The 27,413-nt window shown below is 37.3% G+C and overlaps 2 protein-coding genes across 3 annotated transcripts in view; both read right to left on the reverse strand.

Moving 5' to 3' along the window:
• Positions 1 to 1,695: 1,695 nt before the first annotated feature.
• On the reverse strand, positions 1,696 to 12,043 carry LOC128240244 (P-selectin-like). The gene is made up of 12 exons (XM_052956787.1): positions 11,910 to 12,043; positions 10,659 to 10,767; positions 10,002 to 10,108; positions 9,404 to 9,451; positions 8,931 to 9,107; positions 8,344 to 8,520; positions 8,003 to 8,179; positions 7,648 to 7,824; positions 7,303 to 7,479; positions 6,948 to 7,124; positions 6,129 to 6,665; positions 1,696 to 5,979 (listed from the first exon to the last, which is right to left on the reverse strand). Exons 1-12 carry the CDS (start codon positions 11,911 to 11,913, stop codon positions 5,471 to 5,473), a joined length of 2,376 nt encoding a protein of 791 aa, XP_052812747.1. The 5' UTR covers positions 11,914 to 12,043; the 3' UTR covers positions 1,696 to 5,470.
• A 10,575-nt stretch (positions 12,044 to 22,618) lies between these two features.
• The window catches only part of LOC128233528 (C4b-binding protein beta chain-like), a 5,381-nt gene continuing 586 nt past the window's right edge, over positions 22,619 to 27,413 (reverse strand). The window contains exons 2-5 of one of the 2 annotated variants that reach the window (XM_052947237.1): positions 26,325 to 26,433; positions 25,491 to 25,765; positions 24,563 to 24,694; positions 22,619 to 24,463 (exon numbers count right to left, since the gene is read on the reverse strand). In XM_052947237.1, coding sequence (XP_052803197.1) covers positions 24,354 to 24,463; positions 24,563 to 24,694; positions 25,491 to 25,765; positions 26,325 to 26,433 — 626 coding nt within the window. In that variant the 3' untranslated portion in view covers positions 22,619 to 24,353. The remainder of the gene's footprint in view (positions 24,464 to 24,562; positions 24,695 to 25,490; positions 25,766 to 26,324; positions 26,434 to 27,413) is intronic. The other variant, XM_052947247.1, reaches the window with a different exon arrangement.

Consider the following 27,413-nt stretch of genomic DNA (forward strand, 5'->3'; position numbering starts at 1 on the left):
GACAGAAGTTTCACAACATTGATCGGTTTTGAAGTATAAAACTAACCTTCCAGTTTTTAAAAGGCACCTATTATCCAAGTATGAATACACCGTCAGTAGATCACTGCGGCAATTTCACCTTAACAATTTTTAACAAATGATCAATTTATTTCATTGTTATCAATTAGGTTTGATATCCGATTGCTTTTAAACATTATAAGCACGTCTAAAACACGAAAATATACTTTCATTATGCAAATCAAATGATCTTTTGAAGTTATACATGTTTAATTCGTATTATGCTTAAACTATTTCATGAACGGCACAAAATTGTTTCTTTAATTCCTCCGATCGGCTTGCGATTTATTTAAGCCGATTTTTCATTACACAAAAGACAACCTTGATTTCAGCGGTTTACGATTGTCTTAATTCCTGCCAAGAAAGAATTTAAGGAGCTCAAATCCATACCAATTCCATTGTTTTACGCCAGGGCTTTTCAACCAAGATTTCCGCAACACCCTGAGTGGCTAAAACACAAAATCGGCCTGTCACAGGGCACACACTGGCTTATAAAACACTCGGAGGAAAACTTTCTACTTAAAACCTTATCGGGTTTTAAACATTTGGAGTGTTAAAACTGAGTATTTATTGAGAGAACTTGTAAAGTTACCGATAAAGCGTTGACAAAATATTTATGTATATATAAAACAAACATATAAAGTGGAATGCGTCTATTGAATTCTGCGCTTAACGGTCAGTTGAACTTTACTGTATATCCAATAGCCCATCAACTCTTCTCAAATCCATAGTTGTCTTGTTTAAAATAAATATTGAAATAATTAAAATCGTGCTTAGTGAAAAGGTTAGTTCGGTTGGCATTTGGATATGACAGAAGCTCTGGGGATTTTTTAAGTGGCTCCTTGTGATGTCTGATAAGCCTTTACATAAATGTATGTCAATCTTCAAATCATGTTTGCTTAATGGAATCGAATCTTTGTGGGTCTGATTACAAATGTAATTCGTTTAATTGTAAAAAGAAAACGTTACAAACCTACATAGGCTACACGTGGATTTTGACACGGATTACGACCAAGACGCATAGCCAGGGGCGGATCTATAAAATGATGTTGGACGGGGCGTTACTTAGGGATAATCTTCTGGCATTCGCCTATCACTCAGATCTGAAATTGAAATGGTTTAAAACGTTGGCTGGGTGGGGGGGGGGGGGGGTACTCCCCATCCCCTTAGAATTTTACGAGCGAAATGGTCCATTTTAACATTTTTTTATTACTTTTTTCTCCAATAATGACATGGAAAGTAAACTTGGAGAATTCAAAAGTGAGGGGGGCGGAGGGGGTGGGGGGTGGGGGGAGGATGCGCACTCCCGATGGGGGACAGGATGCAATTAGACAATTTATGCGAACATACATGGGCAACAGTCATATAAGACTGCTGACAAACAATTAGATCGCGGATTTGTATATTTAAGTTCAAAATTGACGTCTTATGCATTTTTCTTTTTTTGGACGGAAATATGAAAATATGCGATCCGAATTTTTGTCAGCAAAAATTGGGCGAATTCCTATTCAAGAAATAAAAATATGTTGACAACACGGTCAATCTGTGAGAGAGCAGCTTTATTACAGTGTTTTGGCGTATACCATTTATTATATTTTAGCGAGCAACAGAAGGACACAAGAACAAATTGAGTACAGATCTAGTTTATGTTTTTATTAGTAAAACAAAACAATGGTGAGCAATTATTCAGTGGTAAATAATAACAAAATTTGTTCCCGAAACCAGAACACAGCACAACTACACGACAAAAAACTAAAATGTTAATACATGATGTTGATATTTCAATGAGGCTAAGACATCTCAAACACATCCTTAATTTATGGTATGCTTTCCGACTGTTTATATCGATTCATCATGGTATAAAAATGTTTATTCATGCTTTTCGATGAAATATGGAGTTTGATCAGTGAAATAACAACAGTGACAATATCAATTTGATATCTTCACTGCAAACTAAGGAGTGAATATATCAACTTCTAAAACTACTTTTTTAAATCAAGTGTAATTACTTCCCCTTCACCAAAACCATAAACCAGAAAATGTTGCAAAAGAATAATTTGAAATTAAAAAATGTTGCATATTTTTAATAAATATATATTTAGACATAAACATGACTTAACGATTATTAGATTATAAGTATCTTCCATGGCCGAGAGTGTAACATAGGTTTATTCCGACCCGAGCGTAGGGTAAACCTCGTTTCCGCAAAACACCCTGCGCGAGGGTCGGGATGAACCTATCTTACACGAGTGGCTATGGTAGATGCTTTTCTCCCACCACAGTCGGACAAACAAAATTTAGTAAAAATGTATTTTTTGCTGGAACTCTTTTGTGCGTAGTGAAAATAATGCGTATGAATATTCGTGGTTGTTATGGATATGCGCGCATTGATTACGATTATGTTAATAGTAAAATCGGTCTTTTTAAATAGTTCTAAGGAGAATGAAGCATTATTTCTTGAATGGTGCGTGAAAACTGTTTTATGGTGACATTTGAAGCGAGAAATAATTAATTAGCGTTCTAAATATTACCACAAGACAAGGTTTCCATGATGCTACAGACGACAGTCTTCAACAAGGGAGGTAAGTACAATGTGGTGCCCATTAAAAAGAAGTTCCATACGGGCATTTTTTCTTCGCCCGTGGGCAAGATAAGAATATCTAGCATGGTTAAATTATTGGATCTACTTATCTGAGGTGGGAGAAAAATGGTTCTCCTGTTTTTCAAACGTTTTCTAGAACTCGATATTAATTAATCTATACAAGCAACCACAAACAATAACCTAAACAAACAACCACAAAAAATTTTATCTGTACAAACATCCACAACAAGAAAAAATACACATTAATATAAAAAAATGTGTGTAATATTTCAAACGATATTTTAACTTGAGTGATTGTAATATTTCAAACGAAATTTTAACTTGAGTATATACAATATGACATGATATATATATATACATTTGATCACAAAGGGCTTTGAAAAAAAAATGTATATAGTAAAAGATATATTATGAACCCCAATCTATATCAGCAATTAATGGCAATTAATGACTTTAAAATGATAGGTAAAATCGGGGACTAATATGATAACATTAACAAGTGATAGGTGTAACAGTATTAGTAATATGGAAAAAATACAAATACACAAAACCCAATCTATATTCATACACTTGATTTTGTTTAGTTCGAAAATCCATCAACAATACAAATTGGTTTCTTTAAAAAGGAAACAAACACAGTATTGCATGTTAAACAAAATTAGACTTACTTTGGAAATTCAGATGCAATGGTAAATACAGTATAAAGCTAGAAACGCCACAATGCGACGAAACCAGGTTTTAATATAAAACTATCATACATTCTTTAAATAGACAGTTTGTGTTCTCAAAAACAAGACTAATATATTAAATAAAATACTTAAATTGCTATCAGAGGCGTACCAAGACCACTATTCATGCGCAGGCCTGGCTTTTTTAATACAGGGTGCGTTGAGAAGCATTTTGTTCTCTATAAATGTATCTTGGAATAGAAAAACAACAAATTCAAAAACAATCGAAAGAACGCTAAAAAGAAAGACGGGATTACATATCTTGTTTCTGAGGCATAAATGCCCAAAACGCCTTTTTGAAAAATCATGTGCAGGCACATTGAGCTACGCCAGTGGCTATATATTACCGTCATATAACTTATCTTCCATTTTCGGCATTAGAAATATTGACCTCAATTCAACCAATAACCAGTTAACATCTAAATGAGCCTGGTACACACCAAATATTTCACCATTTGCCGTTCCTGACTAAAGGGCATTCAACAGAAACCTGCCCTTGACCAAACGCAATCCCACTGTATGTTTCCACATGTGCTTTCTTCATGCCATATTTCATGATTACAGGTAACTCTTCACTAACGCGACTGAGCGGAAACCGTTCCTTTTAATTAATAGTGACCTTGACCATGACCCCACATGCATTACCTCTGCACATCTCCAACTTGACCCGCTACATGCTAAGTTTCATCACTATGTTTTACACATCACTAAAATTATCTGAAAGAATCAGTTTTCCTATGTTTAGTAACCAAAATCCTGACCTTCACCCCACATACCCAAAATACAATTTCAATGTATGTCATCACGTGAGCTTGCTACATACCAACTTTCATCCCTATACGTCACTCCTAACTAAAGTTATTGAATTGAAACCGTTTTTTTATTTTTATCAGCAGTGACCTTGACCATGACCCAACATATTCTAAACGCAATCCCAAGGAAAGTCTTCACAGTAACACGCGACATGCCAGGTTCTTAAGAGACTTACCTTAGGATTGCATTTTTGATTGTGGGATCAAGTTCGAGGTTACTTATACTAAAAACATTTTTTATCCGAACTAAAGTGTTGAGCAGACGACCGGATTGACAAACCCAAACGACACTTTCGGAACTCCTCGGCCATTTTTATTGAAATCAACCTCAGATGTATGCCGGCACATCAGTTGAATTAGTTCGTAAAATTTTGAATTATATCATTAATTAAATGTAGTTTTTAGCTTGTATTTGTTGATTTTAGTTTAAATTAATTGCCAATAAGTGTATTATTGCAAACATAATCAAGATTCCCAAGAGTTAAGTCATTAAATTTAACTGCTAAATAAAACTAGAGATTGCTTTTTTGAAAAAGCGCTGGTCTCCCCCATTGTGTGGTCGTAGGTGAGAAATACTCAATGATGGACATAAAATTCGTATTTTTTGGACTGGAGACGAACAAACATAGGGGTCAACTACTGGTTATGACCAAACCGCATACAAAGTATGAAGTTCCTGGGTCCAACTATGAAGTGTCTGGGTTCAAGCTTTCATTAGTTATTGAGAGGAAAGAAGTGTGACGTACAGACTGGTGACCTACTGACCTCAAAATCAATAGGGTCATTAAATAATCAAGACCAACTAGCCAACCAAGTATGACGTTACTGGGCCAAAGTGTTGTTTAGTAAATCAGCGGAAACCGTTATTTTACCTCAAGGTCACCTTGACCTTTGACCTACTGACATGAAAATCAATAGGGGTGATTTACTAGTCATGATCAACTGGCATACCAGGTATAAAGTTCCTTGGTGCAAGTGTTCTTTAGTTATTGAGCGGAAACGAAGTGTGGCGTACAGACTGACGGACTGACGAACTGACGGACTGACTGACTGACGGACAGGGCAAAAACAATGAATGGGTTAGACATAACTACTACGCTATCTACTTGCAGCAGACTTAAAGTGTACCGATTTCTCACATTGAAACCGTCCATATACCTCCGAGGTTGTTTTCGATGGCCGAGGAGATCCGGATGCCCAACGGCATCCTCATTCTTATAACCCGATTTTCGTTGAAAATCTTGTTAACAATCAAAATGCGTTCACCCATATTAGCCATCGTTGATAGATGATGGTGAAAGCAATGGGCGCCCCTCGTGGTCGGAATGGTCCCCACTCGCGTCGCTCAACCGAACATTCAGCAGACTGGAAGAGCGGTTCAGGTCATAAGACTCTTCTAAATTTGTGATCAACTCATACCCTCCACCTTCCTCTTCCGGTTGACGACACTCCGTCGTCAGATCCGAGTCTGGAATTCCGAACTTGTTTTCTTCTTCTGGTAGTTGTGTTTTAGCGGCGCGCGTGAGATCAACACTTCCGGTTTCTCCGGACTTCCGTTCGGTGCCGCTGCATGCGTCTTGTGGAGCTGGTTCCGGTTTGCTGTTTGATCGAGATGCATCAACAAAATGACTGTTGTCGTTATCATTATTGGTGTTGTTGCTGTTTTCTACGTTGTTACTCTGGTTGTTAGATTTATATGCTACAGTAGAAGCATTCCCATTGCCTGATTTATAGTTAACTGTAGTTGAAATATGATTAATCACGACACTTTGGCCTTCTCCTAAAATAGGACAAGAGAAATTGAATATTGATACATGTAAATAAGTATAACATCATCAACATCATTTTTTATAAATATTTTTTTGGCTATATAGATTATAAAGATATAACTTATAAATCAGTTAAGCATTGACTTAACAATGTCTTTACCTGCCGATCTTCTTGTGTTGTCTTGAGGGCCTTGATAATGTCCATCGTTATGCTGGCGTCCATCGTTATGCTGGCCTCCATCGTTATGCTGGCGTCCATCGTTTTCTGCGCTTTCAGAACCATTGCCGGTACCCGCGCCACGCTCTGCAGTGACGTCATTCCCTTCAACTCCGTAGTTGTGGCTGCTAGAAGCCCTTTCTTTTGAATAATTACGCTCCTTACTCGGGACCGTTCCGGTTCCGCTTACACGCTTCACGGCAGTATCGTCTCCGCTAACGTCCCCGCTATCATTGTCGTTTGCGGTGTCAATGCCAGACTCTCTACTCGAATCCAAGTTGGGAGTTTCACGTCCGATATACATCTTTGTTTGTTGAGAGTTTGCGGAACCTCCGGGGCCACTTTCTTCGTCATCCTCATCCTTCTGTCGCCTGCGCGGACGGAGCCTCCCGTACCAGATGAAGGCCTGCTGAATTACAACAACAACCGCCAGTACTAAGGTGGCAATCTCCCAGGGGATGACTAGGTTCACATCTGACTCTGAAAATGATACATGTACTAATGTTGGGAAAACCGTTTAGACGAAAGTCTACTCAACATAAAACAAGATGAATAACCCCGCATTGTGAGTCTCATGTCGTAACTTCAGAGTAGCTGATGTCATTTAATCTCATGCTTCATGTTACCGATTGTTATTGTGTATGCTATTCTGGTAAACATCATTTGCGTATGAGAAGGGAATAGGTCAACGTAGCCTCGACCAGTCACCGTTAATTAACAAACGTGAGAGAACAGGCAACCTAATGGACGTTCTCAACGAACCTTCACACTCTGGCATAGGAGATAACCATGTTTTGAAGTCACCGCACGTTGACGTGCTGGGGCCGATACGCCGGTATCCCACATCACACGTATACGTAACGGTAGTTCCGTGAGGATAACTGGAAGCATGTGTATAATTTCCATGTTCAAGCGGGCCGAGGTCTGGACAATCTGTAGCTGTATTAAAATAAAACGTGTATATTGTTTGCTGAAACGTACGAATTATGTTTAATAAATATGTTTATAACTTAAAGGATGGTAGGGTGGATCGAAGTTATGTCAAACACGTCTGGTAGAGATTATATTATACACGTGCTCATGTCAGATAGCGGGTAAGTGTGTGAACGCCTCTAACCTTCACACACGGGCAAAGGGGCGGACCATGACTTGAAGTCCCCGCATGTTGACGTGTTCGCGCCGAAAAGCCGGTATCCCACATCACACGTAAACGTAACGGTAGTTCCGTGACGATAATTAGAAGCATATGTGTAGTTTCCATGTTCAAGTGGGCCGAGGTCTGGACAATCTGTAGCTGTATAAAAAGAAAACGTGTCGGCTTTTGCTGAATCGTACAAATTATGTGTAATAAATATTTATATAAGGGTGGTAGGCTGGATTGGAGTAATGTCAAACACGTCTGTTAGAGATAAGATAAACGTTCTCATGTAAACTAGCGGGCAAGTGTGTGAACGCCTCTAACCTTCACACACGGGCAAAGGGGCGGACCATGTCTTGAAGTCACCGCACGTTGACGTGCTGAGGCCGATACGCCGGTATCCCACATCACACGTATACGTAACGGTAGTTCCGTGACGATACTTAGAAGCATGTGTATAATTTCCATGTTCAAGCGGGCCGAGGTCTGGACAATCTGTAGCTGTATTAAAATAAAACGTGTATATTGTTTGTTGAAACGTACGAATTATGTTTAATAAATATGTTTATAACTTTAAGGATGGTAGGGTGGATCGAAGTTATGTCAAACACGTCTGGTAGAGATTATATTATACACGTGCTCATGTCAGATAGCGGGTAAGTGTGTGAACGCCTCTAACCTTCACACACGGGCAAAGGGGCGGACCATGACTTGAAGTCCCCGCATGTTGACGTGTTCGCGCCGAAAAGCCGGTATCCCTCATCACACGTAAACGTAACGGTGGTTCCGTGAAGATAATTAGATGCATATGTGTAGTTTCCATGTTCAAGCGGGCCGAGGTCTGGACAATCTGTAGCTGTATTAAAATAAAACGTGTAAGTTTTTGCTGAATCAAATTATGTGTAGTAAATATTTATATAAGGATGGTAGGCTGGATTGGAGTAATGTCAAAAACGTCTTTTAGAGATTAGATAAACGTTCTCATGTAAACTAGCGGGCAAGTGTGTGAACGCCTCTAACCTTCACAAACGGGCAAAGAGTTGGACCATGTCTTGAAGTCACCGCACGTTGACGTGCTGGGGCCGATACGCCGGTATCCCACATCACACGTAAACGTAACGGTAGTTCCGTGACGATACTTAGAAGCATGTGTGTAGGTCCCATGGTAAAGCGGACCGAGGTCTGGACAATCTGTAACTGTATTGACAGAAAACGTGTAGGGTTTTGCTGAAACGTACGAATAATGTGTGCGGCTGTCATTTCTATGAAGGATATTTGATGAAACCTGTTTCACCGTTAGTAAGAATTAAGAGGCGCAATATAGACGCAGAATACCTTTGAAACTATTTGTTATTATTGATGCCCAGTGGTCAGTGGTGGTCAACAGGTTTGGTCAGCTAGGGCATGTGCCGGATGGGTCGGCAAAATTCAGACTTAATGGAAAACTATTGTTTGTATGAGTTTGTGTGTGCCTCTTTGCTCCAAATTGTTCCAAAATAAATCGAAGTCTTGCCCCATGCAAACATGTGTTCGTCTTTATTATAGTGCGTATGGATGTTAAAACACTTTTATGAAATAAAGCGGGCAAGTATGTGAACGCCTCTAACCTTCACACACGGGCAAAGGGGCGGACCATGTCTTGAAGTCCACGCATGTTGAAGTGTTGGCGCCGAAAAGCCGGTGTCCCTCATCGCACGTAAACGTAACGGTAGTTTCGTGACGAAAATTAGGAACATGCGTATAATTTCCGTTTATAAGCGGTCCGGGGTCTGGACAATCTTCGACTGAAAACGAGTTTGATAAGAAGTGTTAAAGGGCGATAATTCAATAAGTATACAAGTTAAAAGCAAACAGAGTTGTCCATAATGAAAGAATAATCAAACAATTTAATATCCTTCATGATAATTACAAAAAGCAAACATTGACAGTTATTCCAAAATGATTACATATCAAACGCAATTTTAATTATCTTACTTGAAGGATTTTAAAGCAACAACAACAACAACAACAACAACAACAACAACAACAAGATATATTTGGTACTCATGCTAGATCAAAATCAAATATATATCCGTATTACCTCTTTTGCTCTGCAAAACTTGGTCAACTTTTTCACTAGCCAAAAAGCCTGAAATATATAACAAAGCGGAGAGCACTAAACACTTGGTTCATATTTTATAGCGCCTTGTGTCTGAGTTTAAGCAAAATTGTTATTGTGTTGTTACCACAATATTACTAGAGCAAATTCAATGATAAGTGTTGTCTGCTTCAAGTAATCTGTCCTATAATCAATCTTTTATCAAAATTAGTTATGTTTTAATTTTACAGTCGAACCCGCTGGCTCGAGCTCCTAGGGACCGGCGAAAATACATCGAGCCTCGGGAAATTCGAGCCAAGCGGGAATTCTTACCTTCAGTATATAGAAATCGGTCCTTCACATTCAGTTCGAACAAACGAGGAGATCTAGCCAAGCGAGTTCGAGCCAACGGGGTTTGACTGTATATAGTTTTCTGAGCCCGAGTCTCAAACACAGACCTATGACGTCAGTAAACATGAGCCCAGGGTTCTAACATGGAGAAACGACCTCGGACTCGAACGTGATATATATCTGCCTTTGAATAACACATCATTTGCGATAATCTACCAATAAATTTCAGTACCAGGAAAGGTCAACCAACCTATACACCATGATCGGCAGTCAACCGGAAGTGAGTCCTTCAAGCAGTCACCCCGGATGTTGTCACACGGTCGACAGTGCCGTTCTCCATCGTCACAGAACTCGTCACTATAAACAGAATATAGTAAAACTGGTGGTGTTTTTGTGGATAGTTGTCAACAACAACAACAACAACAACAATTACAACAACAGGGCGTGTCGCTTAATTGGCAAACGGTGGTTTCAATAAATGTATCACTTACCAAAACATAAATATATTTTTCTGGTTATCATCAGATCTCTGTGACATTCATGCACCAGTCAATTTTGACCACTCCCCCCCCCCCTCCCCCCAGGTCCGGGGGTATGCCGGGGATAGCCGGGGAAATGGGCCGTGTTTGTACTTTCCAGGTGGCCCCGCAGTGCCGGGTGAATGCGGTGGTTAGGTCTTCGCGCCAAAAAATAGCGGGGAGCGGTCCTTACCTATGGTCCCTTTGGTGCGGGGGGCATTTTGCGGGAATTTTACCAGCATTTCTCCACCCCAGGGCGGGGATTTTACCCGGGCTTTCGGGACCGAAAGTCCAAGACCCCGCTATTCCTCGGACATGGAGAGGGCGTGGTTACCATTGACTGGTGCATTTACTCAATGTCTAAAATTTTATACTAGTATTACACTCACCTGCTACAAATATCTACATGACAGATGGTTCTGGTGGATTCAGAACTGACCACCGACACCAGCACGACCCACAGACACCATGGCGCCAGAAAGAGTTTCGCAGATCGACCTTTAGAAATAAATAACTTACAATCGTTGTGGGATTTATACAGCTGTCAATGAAAATACATACAACTTTTACTATCAGTTTTTTTTATACAGACATTTAAAAATATCTAGAGATGCACAGCAATCAGTATGATCAGTCGACTTGACGTGTAAGTTAATTATCTACGGGGATACGGGGAAGGATATACAACAACAACAACAACAACAACAACAACAACAACAACAACAACAACAACAACAACAACAACAACGACGCCACCACCACCACCGCCACCACCAACAACAATAACACCAACAACAACGACAACAACAGCACCACCAACAACAACATCAACATAAAAATAAACATAAAATTACCAAAATGGAATTAAAACAAGAGATAAATATTGTTCAATGAAGGGTCGTAATTGAAAAGCGGAATGATCAACTCCAAGTACTCAACTACTGTCGTTATAAATAGCTTAGATAAGATCAGCTGAGCTTATTATGGATCATGTTTTATATGATATGCACATTAGCAATAAAGAAGCCAGATAGGTTGTCATGCACTTGCTGTGCAAGCAAAAATAACAAAAGCTCAGTGGACCGAATTTCAATTTACACGTCATTGAATAAATACCCCCAGTAAAAAGACATCTAAAATTGGGATCTTAACAGCTTAAAAAAACAACACGTAATCTTACATATTCTGCAATTCCTGCATATGTAAAATTATTAATAAAAAACCCCCTTTAATGTGACCATTTAACATCAACTAAGAATTCGTCCACTACAAAATCTATTTAAATTACAGTTGAACCCCGTTGGCTCGAAATCGCTTGGCTCAAATTCACCGTTGGCTCGAAATGGATGTTAAGGACCGATTACTTTATACTGAAGGTAAGCACTCCCGCTTGGCTCGATTTTTTTTCGAGGTTTGAGGTATTTTTGCCGGTCCCTGTGTGTTCGAGCCAGCGGGGTTAGACTGTATAGTAAAGGTAGTTTCCGGCCAAACTGACAGATTAATTTTAGAGTAACATTATTTTATATACACGGAAAAACGTTATAAAATATTGTGATAGCACGCGAGTTATGAATGTAGTCGTAATCTAATTCTTCATGTACTAATTAAATGGCTAGCCGATTTAACGTAAAATAACTTACTCATTCCGTATAGATGTTTATAAGTCCGCCACACACAAACTTGTAGATTATTCTAGATAGGTCTCAGTCCGTCGCGCAAGAGAAGAATGCTCTCGAATGATCTAGAAAATGAAATTTTGACACACAAAGAAAAATGTTTCTAGAATGCTCTAGATGATGAAATTTTGTCACATTTGGGTTTCCAACTTAGAATGAGCCCAATATTTCATCACCTGGCGGGGAACCCAAGTATGACGTTGTGTCTGCCAGTATAAGTGTAAAACGTATTTAAAGCTGATATCATTACATGAAAAATAATAAGCAATTTGTAAATCAGGAATGAAATGAATGGATCACTGTGGCGCGCCACGACTTTCCCATCTTTAGACATCTTATGCTATGACAGTGTTGGAACCAGGATTCGACGTTAAAGGGGGGGGGGTGGTGGAAGGGGATGTTGGTTAGGGGGTTAAGGGTACTCTCCTCGAATGCCTTGTATGTCGTTATTGTCGTGGATGTCGTAAATGTCGCGGATGTCGTGACTATAGTAACTGTCGCGGATGCCGTGACTAAAGTAAATGTCGCGGATGTCGTGACTATAGTAAATGTCGCGGATGTCGTAAATATCGCGGATGTCGTGACTATAGTAAATGTCGCGGATGTCGTGACTATAGTAAATGTCGCGGATGTCGTGACTTTAGTAAATGTCGCAGATGTCGTAAATGTCGCGGATGTCGTGACAATAGTAATTGCCGCGGATGTCGTAAATGTCGCGGATGTCGTGACTATAGTAAATGTCGTGGATGTCGTGACTATAGTAAAAGTCGCGGATGTCGTGACTATAGTAAATGTCGCGGATGTCGTAAATGTCGCGGATGTCGTGACAATAGTAACTATCGCGGATGTCGTGACTATAGTAAATGTCGCGAATGTCGTGACTAAAGTAAATGTCGCGGATGTCGTGACTATAGTAAATGTCGCGGATGTCGTACTTGTCGCGGATGTCGTGACTATAGTAAATGTCGCGACTAAAGTAAATGTCGCGGATGTCGTGACTAAAGTAAATGTCGCGGATGTCGTGACTAAAGTAAATGTCGCGGATGTCGTGACTAAAGTAAATGTCGCAGATGTCGTGATTAAAGTAAATGTCGCGGATGTCGTACTTGTCGCGGATGTCGTGACTATAGTAACTGTCGCGGATGTCGTGACTATAGTAAATGTCGCGGATGTCGTGACTAAAGTAAATGTCGCGGATGTCGTGACTATAGTCATTTTCGCGGATGTCGTGACTATAGTAAATGTCGCGGATGTCGTGACTATAGTAAATGTCGCGGATGTCGTGTCTATAGTAAATGTCGCGGATGTCGTGACTATAGTAAATGTCGCGGATGTCGTGACTATAGTAAATGTCGCGGATGTCGTGACTATAGTAAATGTCGCGGATGTCGTGACAATAGTAAATGTCGCGGATGTCGTGACAATAGTAAATGTCGCGGATGTCGTGACTAAAGTAAATGTCGCGGATGTCGTGACAATAGTAAATGTCGCGGATGTCGTGACAATAGTAAATGTCGCGGGTGTCGTGACTATAGTAAATGTCGCGGATGTCGTGACTATATTAAATGTCGCGGATGTCGTGACTATAGTAAATGTCTCGACTATTGTGAATGTTTTGAATATTTTGAATGTCGCGAATGTTGTTAATGTCGCAAATGTCGTGAATGTTGTCAATGTCGGTTTTGTTGTGAATGTATCAAATGTCGTAAATATTGGGACCATTGTACACGTTGCGAATATCGTGAATGTTCCAAATGTTATGAACGGATAATTTATTTCTGTCGGCTTGAAAAGAATTACTCTGTTAGTAAATGCATTCCTTTTATTGAGAAGGAAGATGTTTGTTTTGTATACGAGCAAAATGAGATTTTTCAAGAAACATCCTTGTTTTATGAAAAAGTATACTCCATGAGAATTTCAAAAGTTGTATATAATATTGAATATGCCTTGAATGAATTTTCTGTTCCTAAACTGTCAATTGATCAGGCACAGTCTTTAGAAGGTCTTATAACATTTGAAGAAGCCTCTTTTTCCCTAAAAATATGAAAAATGATAAAAGCCCGGGTACGGATGGATTCACTGCAAATTCTTTTAATGCCTTTTTGGTCTCGTATTAGATATTTTGTGGTTAGAGCTGTAAATTTTGCTTAGAAAAATGGATCAATGTCTATTGCACAAAACAAGGTATCATTACATGTATACAAAAAAAAAAAGATAAACCAAGGAAGTTTCTTAAAAACCTTAGACCTATTACCTTGCTCAATACTGTAAGCACCCGAGGTCGGTCCAATATAAATGTCAGGGATGCCGTTCGGTGTTCGGGTGTTTGACAATTTGATATACAGGCTTATACGCCCCAGGTCTAGACTTCGTTTCTCTAATAATGAAGTTGGTATTGATATTGATAGTGATGGGCGTCTAGACCCTATGTACAAACCGTGATTAAGCTCCGAGCTTAATACTAGTTACCTTCGGTAGGGTAACAAATATTGTGACTCAATTTACATGTAGCCTATAGAAATATAAATAAATCTGACGCGAGAGGAACTGTAATGTTTATTTACTCGTTTATGTATATTTCAACATTCCTAAATACGATGCATACATGACATGCGCGCGCACCAGCTGCGACCAGTTGCTTGCTTTTAAAGTTTATGTTTAATAATGTTTATTATTAATATCAAGAAGACAAATAATTTACTTGATATATATTTACTGTCATTAATAACTAATGCTTAATAAATACTTTTAATGACCTTTCGGAATACGGATGCCAGCAAAAAGATTGGTTAAAGAAATAAAGTTCATTATTACGGTTTTGTAGATTCAAAATGTCGCGGTCATTGAACTTAGCAACTTGTACAGAGACTGATGCGCTCTCACTTATATACTGGTTGGATGCTGGCAAGTATGCTGGCGTGCTGGTCACCAATCAAAAGCCTACTTTCAGAATCCAGCAACACTGGAAGAACTGAATGTGTGCTTTGGTCAGCGACAGCATTCCTAAAAATGGAGCAACAGACTAGTGAAAGTGATAAAACAAAATATTGCAAGTAGCGAGCTTATTTCAGATAATACCAGGCGCATTTACAACAATAATTCACAGGCTATAATAACGTTTATGGAAATACAGATATCGAGAGTGCCGGACTTCCAACAGCATTGAGATTACAAGTAGTACGAAACAGGATCAACAATATCAGAAATATACTGCGTAAAAAAATCAAATAAAGTATGTCTATATTTTAACAGAGACATAAACTAATAATTAATGACAGTTTAACATTTCATTTAACTCTGGTCAGTAAAACAACATTAATATTCATCTACTGAAATCAGTGCGCTGTAACCAGCAGTTAAAATGGCGGAAGCTTTCAAAATAATAGACTTTCGCCAGCATTGCTGGCGATTGAAATTCTGGCTTAGTGATACAATTTATGCAATGAATAATATACCAGTTTAGTAACGAGAAGTGTGTTCTACAGTTTACATATGGAAAAGTGCAGTGAAAAGTAATATACAATGAAAGTATAAAGCCACTGATTATATAAGTGTATGATTTCGGACAACATTATTCGGATATCTGGCTAAAACAATATATAATATATTAAATTGAAGCGAGCCATTGAAGGACACAAGAATAAAGTAAATACAGATCTAGTTCATGGTTTTATTTTTTTATTAGTAACTTTGAAAGAAAACATAACAATGGTGGGCATTAAATCAGTTATAAATAATAACATCATCTTATTTGATCCCACATTAAAAAAGTCATGTGCATAAAATCAGTGATAAATAATTACAGAAACAACCTTGACCCCACTGTAAGAACAAAAAGAATAACACAACACGAAATGAAAAAAAAAACAGTTGTAGATATTTCGATGAGGCTAAGACATCGCTCGGTCTGCTCAAGTATAAAACTAGGTCCTTTCTCTTATAAACACAGAAAATCATCGGGACCTAATCTTGAATATAGGAGCATAATTTGAACACTCTTAGGTGAGGACAATTAGACAATGTTTCAAACCAAATATCTAAGCTTGATATTTATTTTCCAAACATATTCATTTTAATGCTGTAGCTTTGAAAAGTTGATGAAAAGGTAACCCGGCAATATTATCGTTAATGTTTATTTGCAGAACTACATCATGGTCAAAATTTCATTCCAGTTGCATAACAAATACGCCAAAAGGACGCAATCAAGATAACCGAAGCATAACATTAACAGATGTTTTCAAAACAGTACGCATGGTTTAAAGTTCAATGTTGTACTCGTAGGGCTTAGCTGAAGCAACTGTGCACAAGATGATCAATTTGCAAGAATTTTTTTTGTCGAAAACTGACATAAACTTGGTGTTAATGTGTACAATGCATTGAATCGTACTAACTGAAGTAACACATAGTTTACAATTTATTTTAGCTAAGCAGTTATTTCGTATTTTAAAAATATTACTGGGTATGTCTACCTAGGTATATAGCTTAAATATACCACCCATTTGGAGTAAGCCTTCGTAGCACAGTGGATACAACACTGCTATTTGTTTTACATTTTGGTCCTTTCTCTATAATTATGATTTAAAGCTTAACACATTCTATTAAATAATTGTCCTGAGTTGCGCAACAGGAAAAACATTTTTTGGTGCCAATCTGGTGTACAGTCCCTTTAAAGTAACCCGAGAACAACAATGATGAATTGTTTTCCAAACATAGCAACATTTTATTGCAGAGGCAACAAAATAAAGAAGTAAGTGAAAATGTCACAATCATGGTTAGCCAAACACAACATTTATAATTATTTTTAAAGCAGTACACTTTGTCCAATCTGTAAACATATAAGTTAGCCTTTGTCGAGCTTACTATCATATTTGCTTGACAAGTTGTATAATACAGTCTATTATATGATGACGAGTCTTTGTATCTTTTTATCAAAATATTCTTTAAGTAAAGACAACAAAAACAACCAACCTGTTTTACTTCTCTAGTAAAAAACAGGATACAATAAAAGTGATGCTATTCTCTGCACTAAATGTATGCATTGCAAAAATGTTGTATTAGGAAAAATTTCAAACCAAAGAATCATGCGATCATTCTCATACTGTTTGTAAGAAGAATACATATAAAGGTGATATCAAGTACAGTAGAAGGAATAACAACAAAAAACTAAACTCTTTCTTTTTAATTGTGACATCATAATGGTCACCAGTTAGATGAAGTCATAGATTACTGTGTTCATTACGTCATTTCCTATTTAAACCAATATAGTACCCCATTCAGTACCCAACGTGATTGAAAGTTTTTATCAGGAGATAAGATAAATATCACATTTTCTTCTTAAGAATTGGTTGGAAATTTAATTTTACCTTTTTTCATCACAATGAATACAAAATGACAAATTGTCATTTGAAAAAACTATTCTTGCCAATGATTTTTTAAAAACATGTGGAAGGATACTATAAGTTCCATGGTCAGTAGGTAACCCTATATGGGATATTCAATGTAAAGGAAACCATATTGCGGTGGAGTGAAGCTCGAACCTAAATATGGATCCTTGCCCCCACATATATCCAATACTATGTCCCTTACTAACCCTGTAATGTAAGTATAACGTTGACAACCTGTTACCCTGTTTAAATGTTTTATTTATTCATTGAAATATTCATCAAATCCGAATGAAGATGCCATTTTGGTGTAATATAAGTTTGGAATATGGGAAAATGTGGTGTCTGACCGCGTGACCTGTCCTTGACCAACAGCGGTGTTGCATAAATATTTGAGTCGCGATATTTTTTTCGACCAATAGAAATAGACCAATGTTATATTGATATCCCCATGTGTATTTAGGAGAAAAAAAATGTGATGGCTGTATTTAACTGGATATAAAGTATACAAGTAAATAAAAAACACGAAAAAAATTCTTTATGACAAATCATTATTAAGAATGGGTGGAGTGATTGCTGATAATGAGCCCTTCTTAATCATTAAGCTAGTTACTTTAGGTCATTTAATTGACTTAGAATACAACCTCATTGTCTAATTCATTGTCAACGTAAAATCTTATGCAGGGATTGTGCATCAGGTGAGTGACAGTAGGCTGAGGAATGAAATTGTTAATGATTAAGGATAGCATTCATTTATGCCTATCTGAAATTTCATTTGCTTAATTGTAGGTTTATTCTATTTTTGTTGTTAAAGCTGCACTCTCACAGATTGAAAGTATTAACAACTTCTTTATTTTTTGTCTTGGAACGAGCCATTTTCTTGCGAAAAACCATGGAAACCAGTAATATAAGACTGCTGACAAAAGATCAGATCATAGATTCTTATACTTAAGTTCAAAAATTGATGTTTTATGCATTTTTTTCTTTAACCGTTAGCATCAGTTTAAGCCATTAAACAACAATTTTTGAACGTAAATATGAAAATCTAAGATCTGATATTTTGTCAGATATCTTATAGCATTGGTTTGCACATATTTACGCAATAATTCGCTCTTTCAAAAACAAAAAAATAAAAGAAGCTGTTAAAATAGTCAATCTGTGAGAGTGCAGCTATAAGGGCTCATTATTTCTTAGTCTTAACAAATTGATGTTCAAATTTAGATTCTTCTTATCCATACACATCTATTAAAACAAGTTTTTTTAAAAATAGGGTGTTTTGAAAATATCAAAATTGAATTAAGGAAAAGAATTTCATATTTGTCAGGTTTGAACAGACATTTCCAAATGCTTTATCCTTTGGAACAGGCCATGCAGTAACTAAGAAATATGTCATGTCCAAGATATACGCATTACCACAAAATTAACCATGCACAATTTTGATCACAATTCACACACTGTGCAAGCATGTCAAAACATGGCCATGTTAAAATTGCAAAATTTTCTTCTGATTGAAAAAAAATCACAGGCTGTCAGACTGAATTACTGACACTCCTTTTCTATAATAGTTTATGCTGTCTTCAGAAATAAATTGAAATAACGAATAATGTAACATTCTGCCAAAGGAGGAAGTGCATTCATAGTATGTGGATATCCTGGATTAAATATGCAAATTAACATACCAGGTCTCTGTTTGGAGGGAAAATATATGTATATAAAAGAGTTATGCATGATTTTCTCTGAAGGGATCTGTTGGCCTTGAACATTTCAGTAATATGGCTTGTTTTTATTGATCTTTTTAATTAAGACATACATGTTTCATGCTTGATAGGCATACCAATGAGAATAATTTGCCCAAAATTGCAACAGAACAATTTCAGGGGCGTAGCCAGCGTTACGCACTGACGCACATGCATAACATCAATTTGAAAAATGAAAAAAATGGCCAAACATGGAATCAAAGTCGAGGGCTAAGCTATGTTTTGACATAAGAATAAAACCTTAAAGGGAAGATCAGCTATAGAAAGCATTGTTTCTTTGTGCTAGATAGCTAACAGAGCCTTAAAAATCACTTGGTAACTACAGTCATCGGCCTCGAACCTATAAATTCCGACAAATACAAATCAATGCTAAACATGTTAGTTCCATGTTCCATTTTTCCGTGGGGAGCAGCCCCCCCCCCCCCCTTTAACCTCCTGATGATACAGGGATTCCCCATCCCATAGCCTCTTACATTTGTGCGTAACATTCAGTACAGCCTGCTTACGCCCTTGAATTTAATTAATTGCCAAAAAATGTCAAAATCCTGTCTACATTCTAGTATTTTGGTTAATTTTTTTCATTGAATAAGACCTTTTTGGGCTATTTAAACACTGTAAATATCCGCAAAGCTACATACATGTATACAATATTGATATCCCCAGCATGCACAATTAAGTTATTCATTATCTTTTACCATTGTTAATTTTAACATACATGAAAATACTGTAATTTACACTTGCTCGAAAAATGTGTAGTCCATGATAGAGAATAATAAGTGTCATATTTCAAATCTAGGCATTTAAGGCTCACCAGGGGGCTTAGCACTGTCCAGATAATACAGCCGGGCTAGCTCCGTGTCCTAATGCCAGGATCATTTATAGCAACTTTATCGTTATGCATTATATTTTTCAATTGTTAATTTTAACATACAAGAAAATACTGTAATTTACACTTACCTGAAAAATGTGTAGTCAATGATAGAGAATAATAAGTGGCAGATTTCAAATCATGGCATTTAAGGCTCACCAGGGGCTTAGCACCGTCCAGATAATACAGCCAGGCTAGCTCCGTGTCCTAATGCCAGGATCATTTAAAGTAACTTTATCTTGTTGAAAAGTTTCATACTTGACTAGTCCAAATAAACAACAACTTCAGAGTCTTTGACAAGTTTTGTTTTGGCGATTCTCCATGTCCACGTCCAACTTTTTCTCCTAGCCAAGAATGACATTTCAAGCACTAAGTTTAGTTAGTTCAAATAATTGTACATTGAATGATTTTTTACCATTTTTGATATGGCACGTCACGTAGTGAACACTAGTACTAGTGAACACGTCTATAATTTTCGACTTGATGTATATTGAGATTCAAGATGACGCGCATCAGCTAGATAGTTCCAAAATGGCAATGCTATGCTGACAGAAGCTGATCAGAATAAGTGTTTAATAAAACACTTGTGTAATTATACACACTTGTGTGATTAAACAATGATATTGGCTCAAGATAAATTATGTGAAACTTTTGTGTTTCTATTTTGCAATGCAGTGTTTAATATTGAAGTGTTACAGTTGAAAAAAATATTTTACAATGGTATGAATCAGATCAACATGGCATAAAGGGAACCAGGGAACCTAGGTAAGGCCAATTACCCGCTATATTTAAAGCAGACAAAACCACCGCATTCACCCGGCAATGCGGGGCCACCTGAAAAGCAAACACATGACCCATTTCACCGGCTATTCCCTGTATATCCCCGGACCTGGGGTGGCTGTGGTTACAATTGACTGGTGCATTAATATCACAATTTTAAAGAAATACCCTACTGTACTGTATTGTCTGCAATATATGTTTTATGTAGTCCAAATAATTGTACGTTGACGATTTTTTTTTAGATTTTTGATATGGCAAATCCTTCACCTACAAATTGTTTAGTATCATAAGTGGGTAGTTGTTCCGATCAGGATTCCGGGTATATAAGCATATAACGTCTATAGAATATCATAAAAACAAGAAATATTACCAGATAATGTTATTTTATATTAGTTCCGTACACAAAAAATAAATATCCAACTTATAATTATGAGTTTGATGGCTTTTCTTCATTTCATTATGTCAAAACATAACGATATATAAATGAAGGGCACCTGTAAGGCTTTAGGGCACAGTTTTAAATCGCTCGGAACATTTCGGCCATGGCCGAGTTGTTACGATTGTATTAACAAGGTCTATCTCGAAGCTTTGTCGGAGGAGGCCGAGTTATTACGATTGTATCGAGTTGTTCCCCTTCGCATAATTGTTGTCTGTGTCAGTCAATTTTCGTTTTATTGGAAAGGTAAACAACTTGTTTTATTGCATTAAATGCCTGTTTAGTACAAAATAACATTTCACTTACATGGTAAAATATGAATATAGCTCTTTATGATCAATTTCAACCATAAAATACTTCACTTAAAACAATTTCAATATTTTTAAAACACCCCCGTTTTTTGCACATTCCCGTTTAGACGTTAGGGATTGGAAGAATCCCGTATAACACGTCTATTATTTTAGACTAATGTTTTATGAAGAAAGATGACAACTGTGACCCAGAATGCAGGTTGTTTCGAGTTATTATCATTATTTTTCACATCTTTATTTGCAACAATTATTAACATCTACTTATGGCACGAAGCAAAACGACGTTATTGTTTTTTGAAGTTCGTATTTCCGTGTTGTACTGCAACTTACTTTTAGTAGTGGATGACCTTTCACCAGTCATTAATTGTATTGCGTTAAATTCAGCCAATATGACCATAAGGTAATGATGTTATTCAATTAATTATTTTTAATTCTCCTTTTTAGCACTAACAATCCATTGTAAAACTCTAGTTTGATGCCTTAAATCCCATTTGACATCGGAAATTCCACGGGCATGTGTTGATTCGTCCGCCATCTTAGATAAACCGGGTCATCTTGGGTCGTGTCATTAACGCATCATATTTTGATGATTCCACTTAAAGAGTTACAGTATGATATATATTTTGAAATATTTCGATAGTTCAAAGTATTGAATTAATTCTGTTTAGCAACAATGTACTTCAGTATTCAGTTCGAAACATTTACGGATTTAGTTTTCATGTCAGCTGATCATTCGGAGCTCTTCGGCCATTTTATCGAAAAAATGGCCGAGGAGTTCCGAATGCAGTTTTGTATTACTGTAGTGGAACTATTTACATGTAGGTGGCGATATTGGCGAAATGATTTATCAATATAAATAATTGATTTGAGTACCAATTGTCAATAAATTATACATGACCCACTTTTCTCACTATTCGCCCAGATATTTTAGAAAAAATCTATGTAACAGCCAATTTAAATCAGCTGTGTATTCAAAACAATGATACGAACTATTTACTGAGCGCACTGGCGTGCTTTGGCTTGTAGTTTGATCGGCTGATGTGCCTACTTAGGACGGGCCCTGAGGGGCACCTTCCAAAAACGACTGCACGCCAATAAGACGGGGCTTAGCCAGTAACAAACATATTTTGACTTCCAGACTTGAACGATATTTTTTAATTTTATAATTATAATAATAGTATCTTTATTTTAACAAGTTAAAACATTAAGACAAAATTACAGAGCTAGCTATAAAACATATAAAATATAAAGATATATATATATGTAACATTCTTAGGTAAAAAAAATAAAAACAAGTTTACTGTTAAAACACAAAATAAATGGTGATGCCACAGCTATGCATCAAACCATATATTTTTGAAAGTACATACTTACAACTTTTAACCATCACAAAATACCCTAACAGGTCATAAAAACAATGAAAAAAAATGATCCTGATATCTCAGATAAGATTTTAACTTATTATAAGCAGATTATATACATGTATTACATACATATTTGATTACGAATATTTGACACCACAATATCACCAAAAAAACAACCTCATTTTTTTAAACATGTTATAAAAGAAAAAAATGTTGCTGTTGTTTTAAATTCTCGTTTATATTTTGTATTTAGTAATAATTTAGAAATGACTTGAGTAAAAAAGGTGCAAGGGATTTACAGCTGCACTCTCACAGATTGACCGTTTTGACTACTTTTTATTCTTTGTCTTGGAATGAGCCAATTTTTGCGTAACTATCTGCAGACCAGTGATATAAGACTGCTGACAAAAGATCAGATAGCAGATTTTCATATTTCCGTTCGGAAATTAATGTTTTATGGTTTAAACCAATTTTTGAGCTTAAATCTGAGTTCTAGTTTTTGTCAGCAGACTTATATAATTGGTTTCAATGGATATTCGCATATTTTGGTTCGTTCCAAGACAAAAAATAAAAACAAGATGTCAAAACGTTCAATCTATAAGAGTACATCTTTAAATCGAAAGTATTGATTACAAGTTTGATTAAAAAGTGAAACCATCAAAATGAAAAAAATAATCATGACTTTATAGCACTTGAAAAAAAAAACCGGGTTCACATATGTTAACGCATAAAATGAGAAGATTAACAGTGTTAGTACTATGGATAATATACACACAAAACCGACATAGTTATAATAATAATAATATCTAATTCAATGCGACAATCACAAGGCTTACCGGTATTTAGAAAATTGGGATTAACACAGAATTGCATATTTAAAAAAAGAAACGTTTTATAGAGCTTAAAAAACGAAGCATTGCAATACGACGAAAACCAGGTTTTAATGATAAGCTATCTGGCTTTGTCATAAATAGTCATTTCGTGTTATCAAATACAAGATTAGTACATAAAAGCATCAGTTGCTAACAGGGTTGTAGCTAAAGGAAAAAATATGTACATGTCCGGCTTGTTAGGAAAGGGGGTGGGGGCAGGGATCCCGCATGTTCTCTCGCGATGCTTTGGTGCGTTTTCCAATTAACTTGGAAGTAAAAACAGCACACACACATAAAATGATTGCTTATAAGAAAGACTGGCTAACTTTCTAAATAGAAGAGGCATACACACCTGCCCCTTTAGTTATAAATGCATTTTTTTTTTTAAATAACCATTTTTGAAAATCACGTGCAGGCCCGGGACTACAGAGCCTAGGCAGTTGCTAAAACCTTTGTATGACAAGCTTTCTATTTGCGGCATAGGTAATAAAGACATCAAATCCACCAATTGTACACCTCTATGTGAGCTAGGAACACACATTTTTATCATATGCCATTCCTAACAAAAGTTATTGAGCAAAAACAGAAAAACTTTTCAGAACCACAAACAAATTCCGGTTAGCAGCCATTGTTGATATATTATGCGGAAAGCAATGGGCGCCTCTCGTCCGCCTCCTGGCGTTCTACTTCAGGTTGATGGCCTTCCGTCGTCACACCCGACTCGGGAATTCCGTAATTCATATCTTCCCCTGGATTAAAAAATGAAGATTTTTTTGTAATGGAGATTTTGAGATTGAAGCTATTATTAATACATCAATTAACAGTACCGATTTACGACGCCAGAATACCTTCCAATCCGCTACGTCTCGGGTTGTCTTGAGGCTCTTTGTGGTTTCGTCTATTGTACACGATAAAGACCAGCAGAATTACAACCACAACAGCCAGTATGAAAATGGCAACATGCCACAGAATGTTTGATTCTGAAAGTGATACCGTGATGGACTAATGTTCAGTGTGTGTATACCACATGATAATTTGCGTCATAAATGCTACGTCGGAAGGCAATAATTTGTTTTGAATGAAGACTTTAAACAAAGATAACTTCAATATTTCCTCACCATTTTAAATGAAAAAAGCGCAGTCTACGCCTCTTATGGAGCCCCACCTTCGGTCTTTTACTGGAGTTTAGTTTCTTAAAACACTTCGACAAACCTTTTCATAACACGGCCGTCTGACGGAGCACTGTCAAAACATTATATATTTGAAACATTATATATTTGAAACAGGTTTGTCGAAGAGTTTGATGAAACTAATCACCTTATCAAGCTTTGGTAATAAAACGAAGGCGGGGCTCTTTAAGCGGCGTAGACTGCCCTTTTTTTCATTCAAAATGGTTAAGTTAAAGAAAAGTTATCTTTGATTTAAGTCTTTATTTTAAACAAAAAGTTGCCTTCCGACATAGCATATATGACGTAATTTATCACGTGGTATACACACACTGATGTTAGGTAATCTATTGTGACGAGAAACATACAAACTCAAGAAAAATATAATAAATAACGCCGCTTTACGAGTCACTTGCAGTTATTCAAGGGGCATAACCCCAGAGTAGCTGATGTCATTTTAATTAAATGGTACCAAGATTTTTCAAGATAAGATAATATGCATTGTCAACAACTGGTTAATATCACTTGGGTTTGAGAACGAAATTGATTAATGTATAAACGTCCGGGTAACGTTTCATAAGTAAGGGACCTGACAGCTTTGAGGACGTACCTTCACACTCTGGCTCCGGGGATGACCATGTACCGAAGTCCTCACAAGTTGACGTGTCGTCGCCGACCAGTTTGTATCCCTCGTCACACGTAAACGTTACGTTGGTTCCGGGACGATATCTAGCTAAATACTTAAAGCTTCCGTGTACTAGCTGGGCGGGTGCCGGACAGTCTTCGGTAAAGTTGATTTTACCCGGAAGTGAGTCCTTCAAGCAGTCACCCCGGGTGTTGTCACACGATCGGCATTGCCAATTTTCATGGTCACAGAACTCCTCACTAATAACAGAATATAGTAAAAACAATATGCACAACAACATCTAGTTATTTGAATTGGTGGTGTTTTTGTGGATAGTTGTCAACAACTACAACAACAGTGCGTGTCGCTTAATTGGCAAACGGTGGTTTCAATAAATGCATCACTTACCAAAACATAAATATATTGTTCTCGTTATCATCAGATCTCTGTGGCATTCATGCACCAGTCAATTGTGAACATCCCCCCGCCCCAGGTCCGGGGGTATGCCGGGGATAGCCGGGGAAATGGGCCGTGTTTGTACCTTCCAGGTGGCCCTGCAGTGCCGGGTGAATGCGGAGGATTTGTCTTCGCGCCAACAAAATAGCGGGGAGCGGGATTTACCTGTGGTCCCCAGTGTTGTGGGGGCATTTGGTGGGGATTTTACTAGCATTTCTCCCCCGCGGGACGGGGATTTTACCCGGGCTTGGCTGGACCGAAAGTCCAAGTCCCCGCTATTCCTCGGACACTGGAGAGGGCGTGGTTACCATTAACTGGTGCATTAACTCAATGTCTAAAAGTTTATACTAGTATTTCACTCACCTGGTACAAATATCTACATGACAGATAGTTCTGGTGAATTCAAAACTGACCACCGACACCAGCATGACCCACAGACACCATGGCGCCAGAAAGAGTTTCGCCGATCGACCTTTAGAAATAAATAATTTACTTTCGTTGTGGGATTTATACAGCTGTCAATGAAAATACATACAACTTTTACTATCAGTTTATTTTATTATATATACATTTAAACATATCAAGAGATGCACAGCAATCAGTATGATCAGTCGACTTCACGTGTAAGTTAATTATCTCATCTAATTTTTGTTTGTTTTGTATAAGTGACAGCGTAATCCATGGGTTCTTTTAGATACGCGGAAGGATATACAACAAAAACAACAACAATAACAACAACAACAACAACAACGACGACGACGACGCCACCACCACCGCCACCAACAACAACAATAACACCAACACCACCAACAACGACAACACCACCACCACCACCACCACCACCACCAAAAACAACAACAACACCAACAACAACGACACCACCACCACCACCAACACCACCACCACCACCAACAACAACAACGACAACAACAACAACAACAACAACGACGACGCCACCACCACCGCCACCAACAACAACGACAACACCACCACCACCAAAAACAACAATAACAACAACACCAACAACAACGACAACACCACCAACAACAACATCAACAACACAACAACATAAAAATAAACATAAAATTACCAAAATGGAATTAAAACAAGAGATAAATATTGTTCAATGAAGGGTCGTAATTGAAAAGCGGAATGATCAACTCCAAGTTCTCAACTACTGTCGTTATAAATAGCTTAGATAAGATCAGCTGAGCTTATTATGGATCATGTTTTATATGATATGCACATTAGCAATAAAGAAGCCAGATAGGTTGTCATGCACTTGCTGTGCAAGCAAAAATAACAAAAGCTCAGTAGATCAAATTTCACATATCACGTCATTAAATTATTATTACCCAGGGTAAGACACCTAAAAATGGGATCCCAACAGCTTAAAAAACAACACGTAATCTTACACATTCTCCAAATATCTCCAGGTATAAAATAATTAAT

Source organism: Mya arenaria, chromosome 1, assembly GCF_026914265.1.
Source record: "Mya arenaria isolate MELC-2E11 chromosome 1, ASM2691426v1".
Classification (NCBI taxonomy): domain Eukaryota; kingdom Metazoa; phylum Mollusca; class Bivalvia; order Myida; family Myidae; genus Mya; species Mya arenaria.

Coding starts and splice junctions, on each gene's coding strand:
- LOC128240244 (XM_052956787.1), bottom strand. Junction 7,125..7,302: donor CCCTTTGCCCGTGTGTGAAG/GTTAGAGGCGTT, acceptor ATTTTAATACAG/CTACAGATTGTCCAGACCTC. Junction 5,980..6,128: donor CAACACAAGAAGATCGGCAG/GTAAAGACATTG, acceptor GTCCTATTTTAG/GAGAAGGCCAAAGTGTCGTG.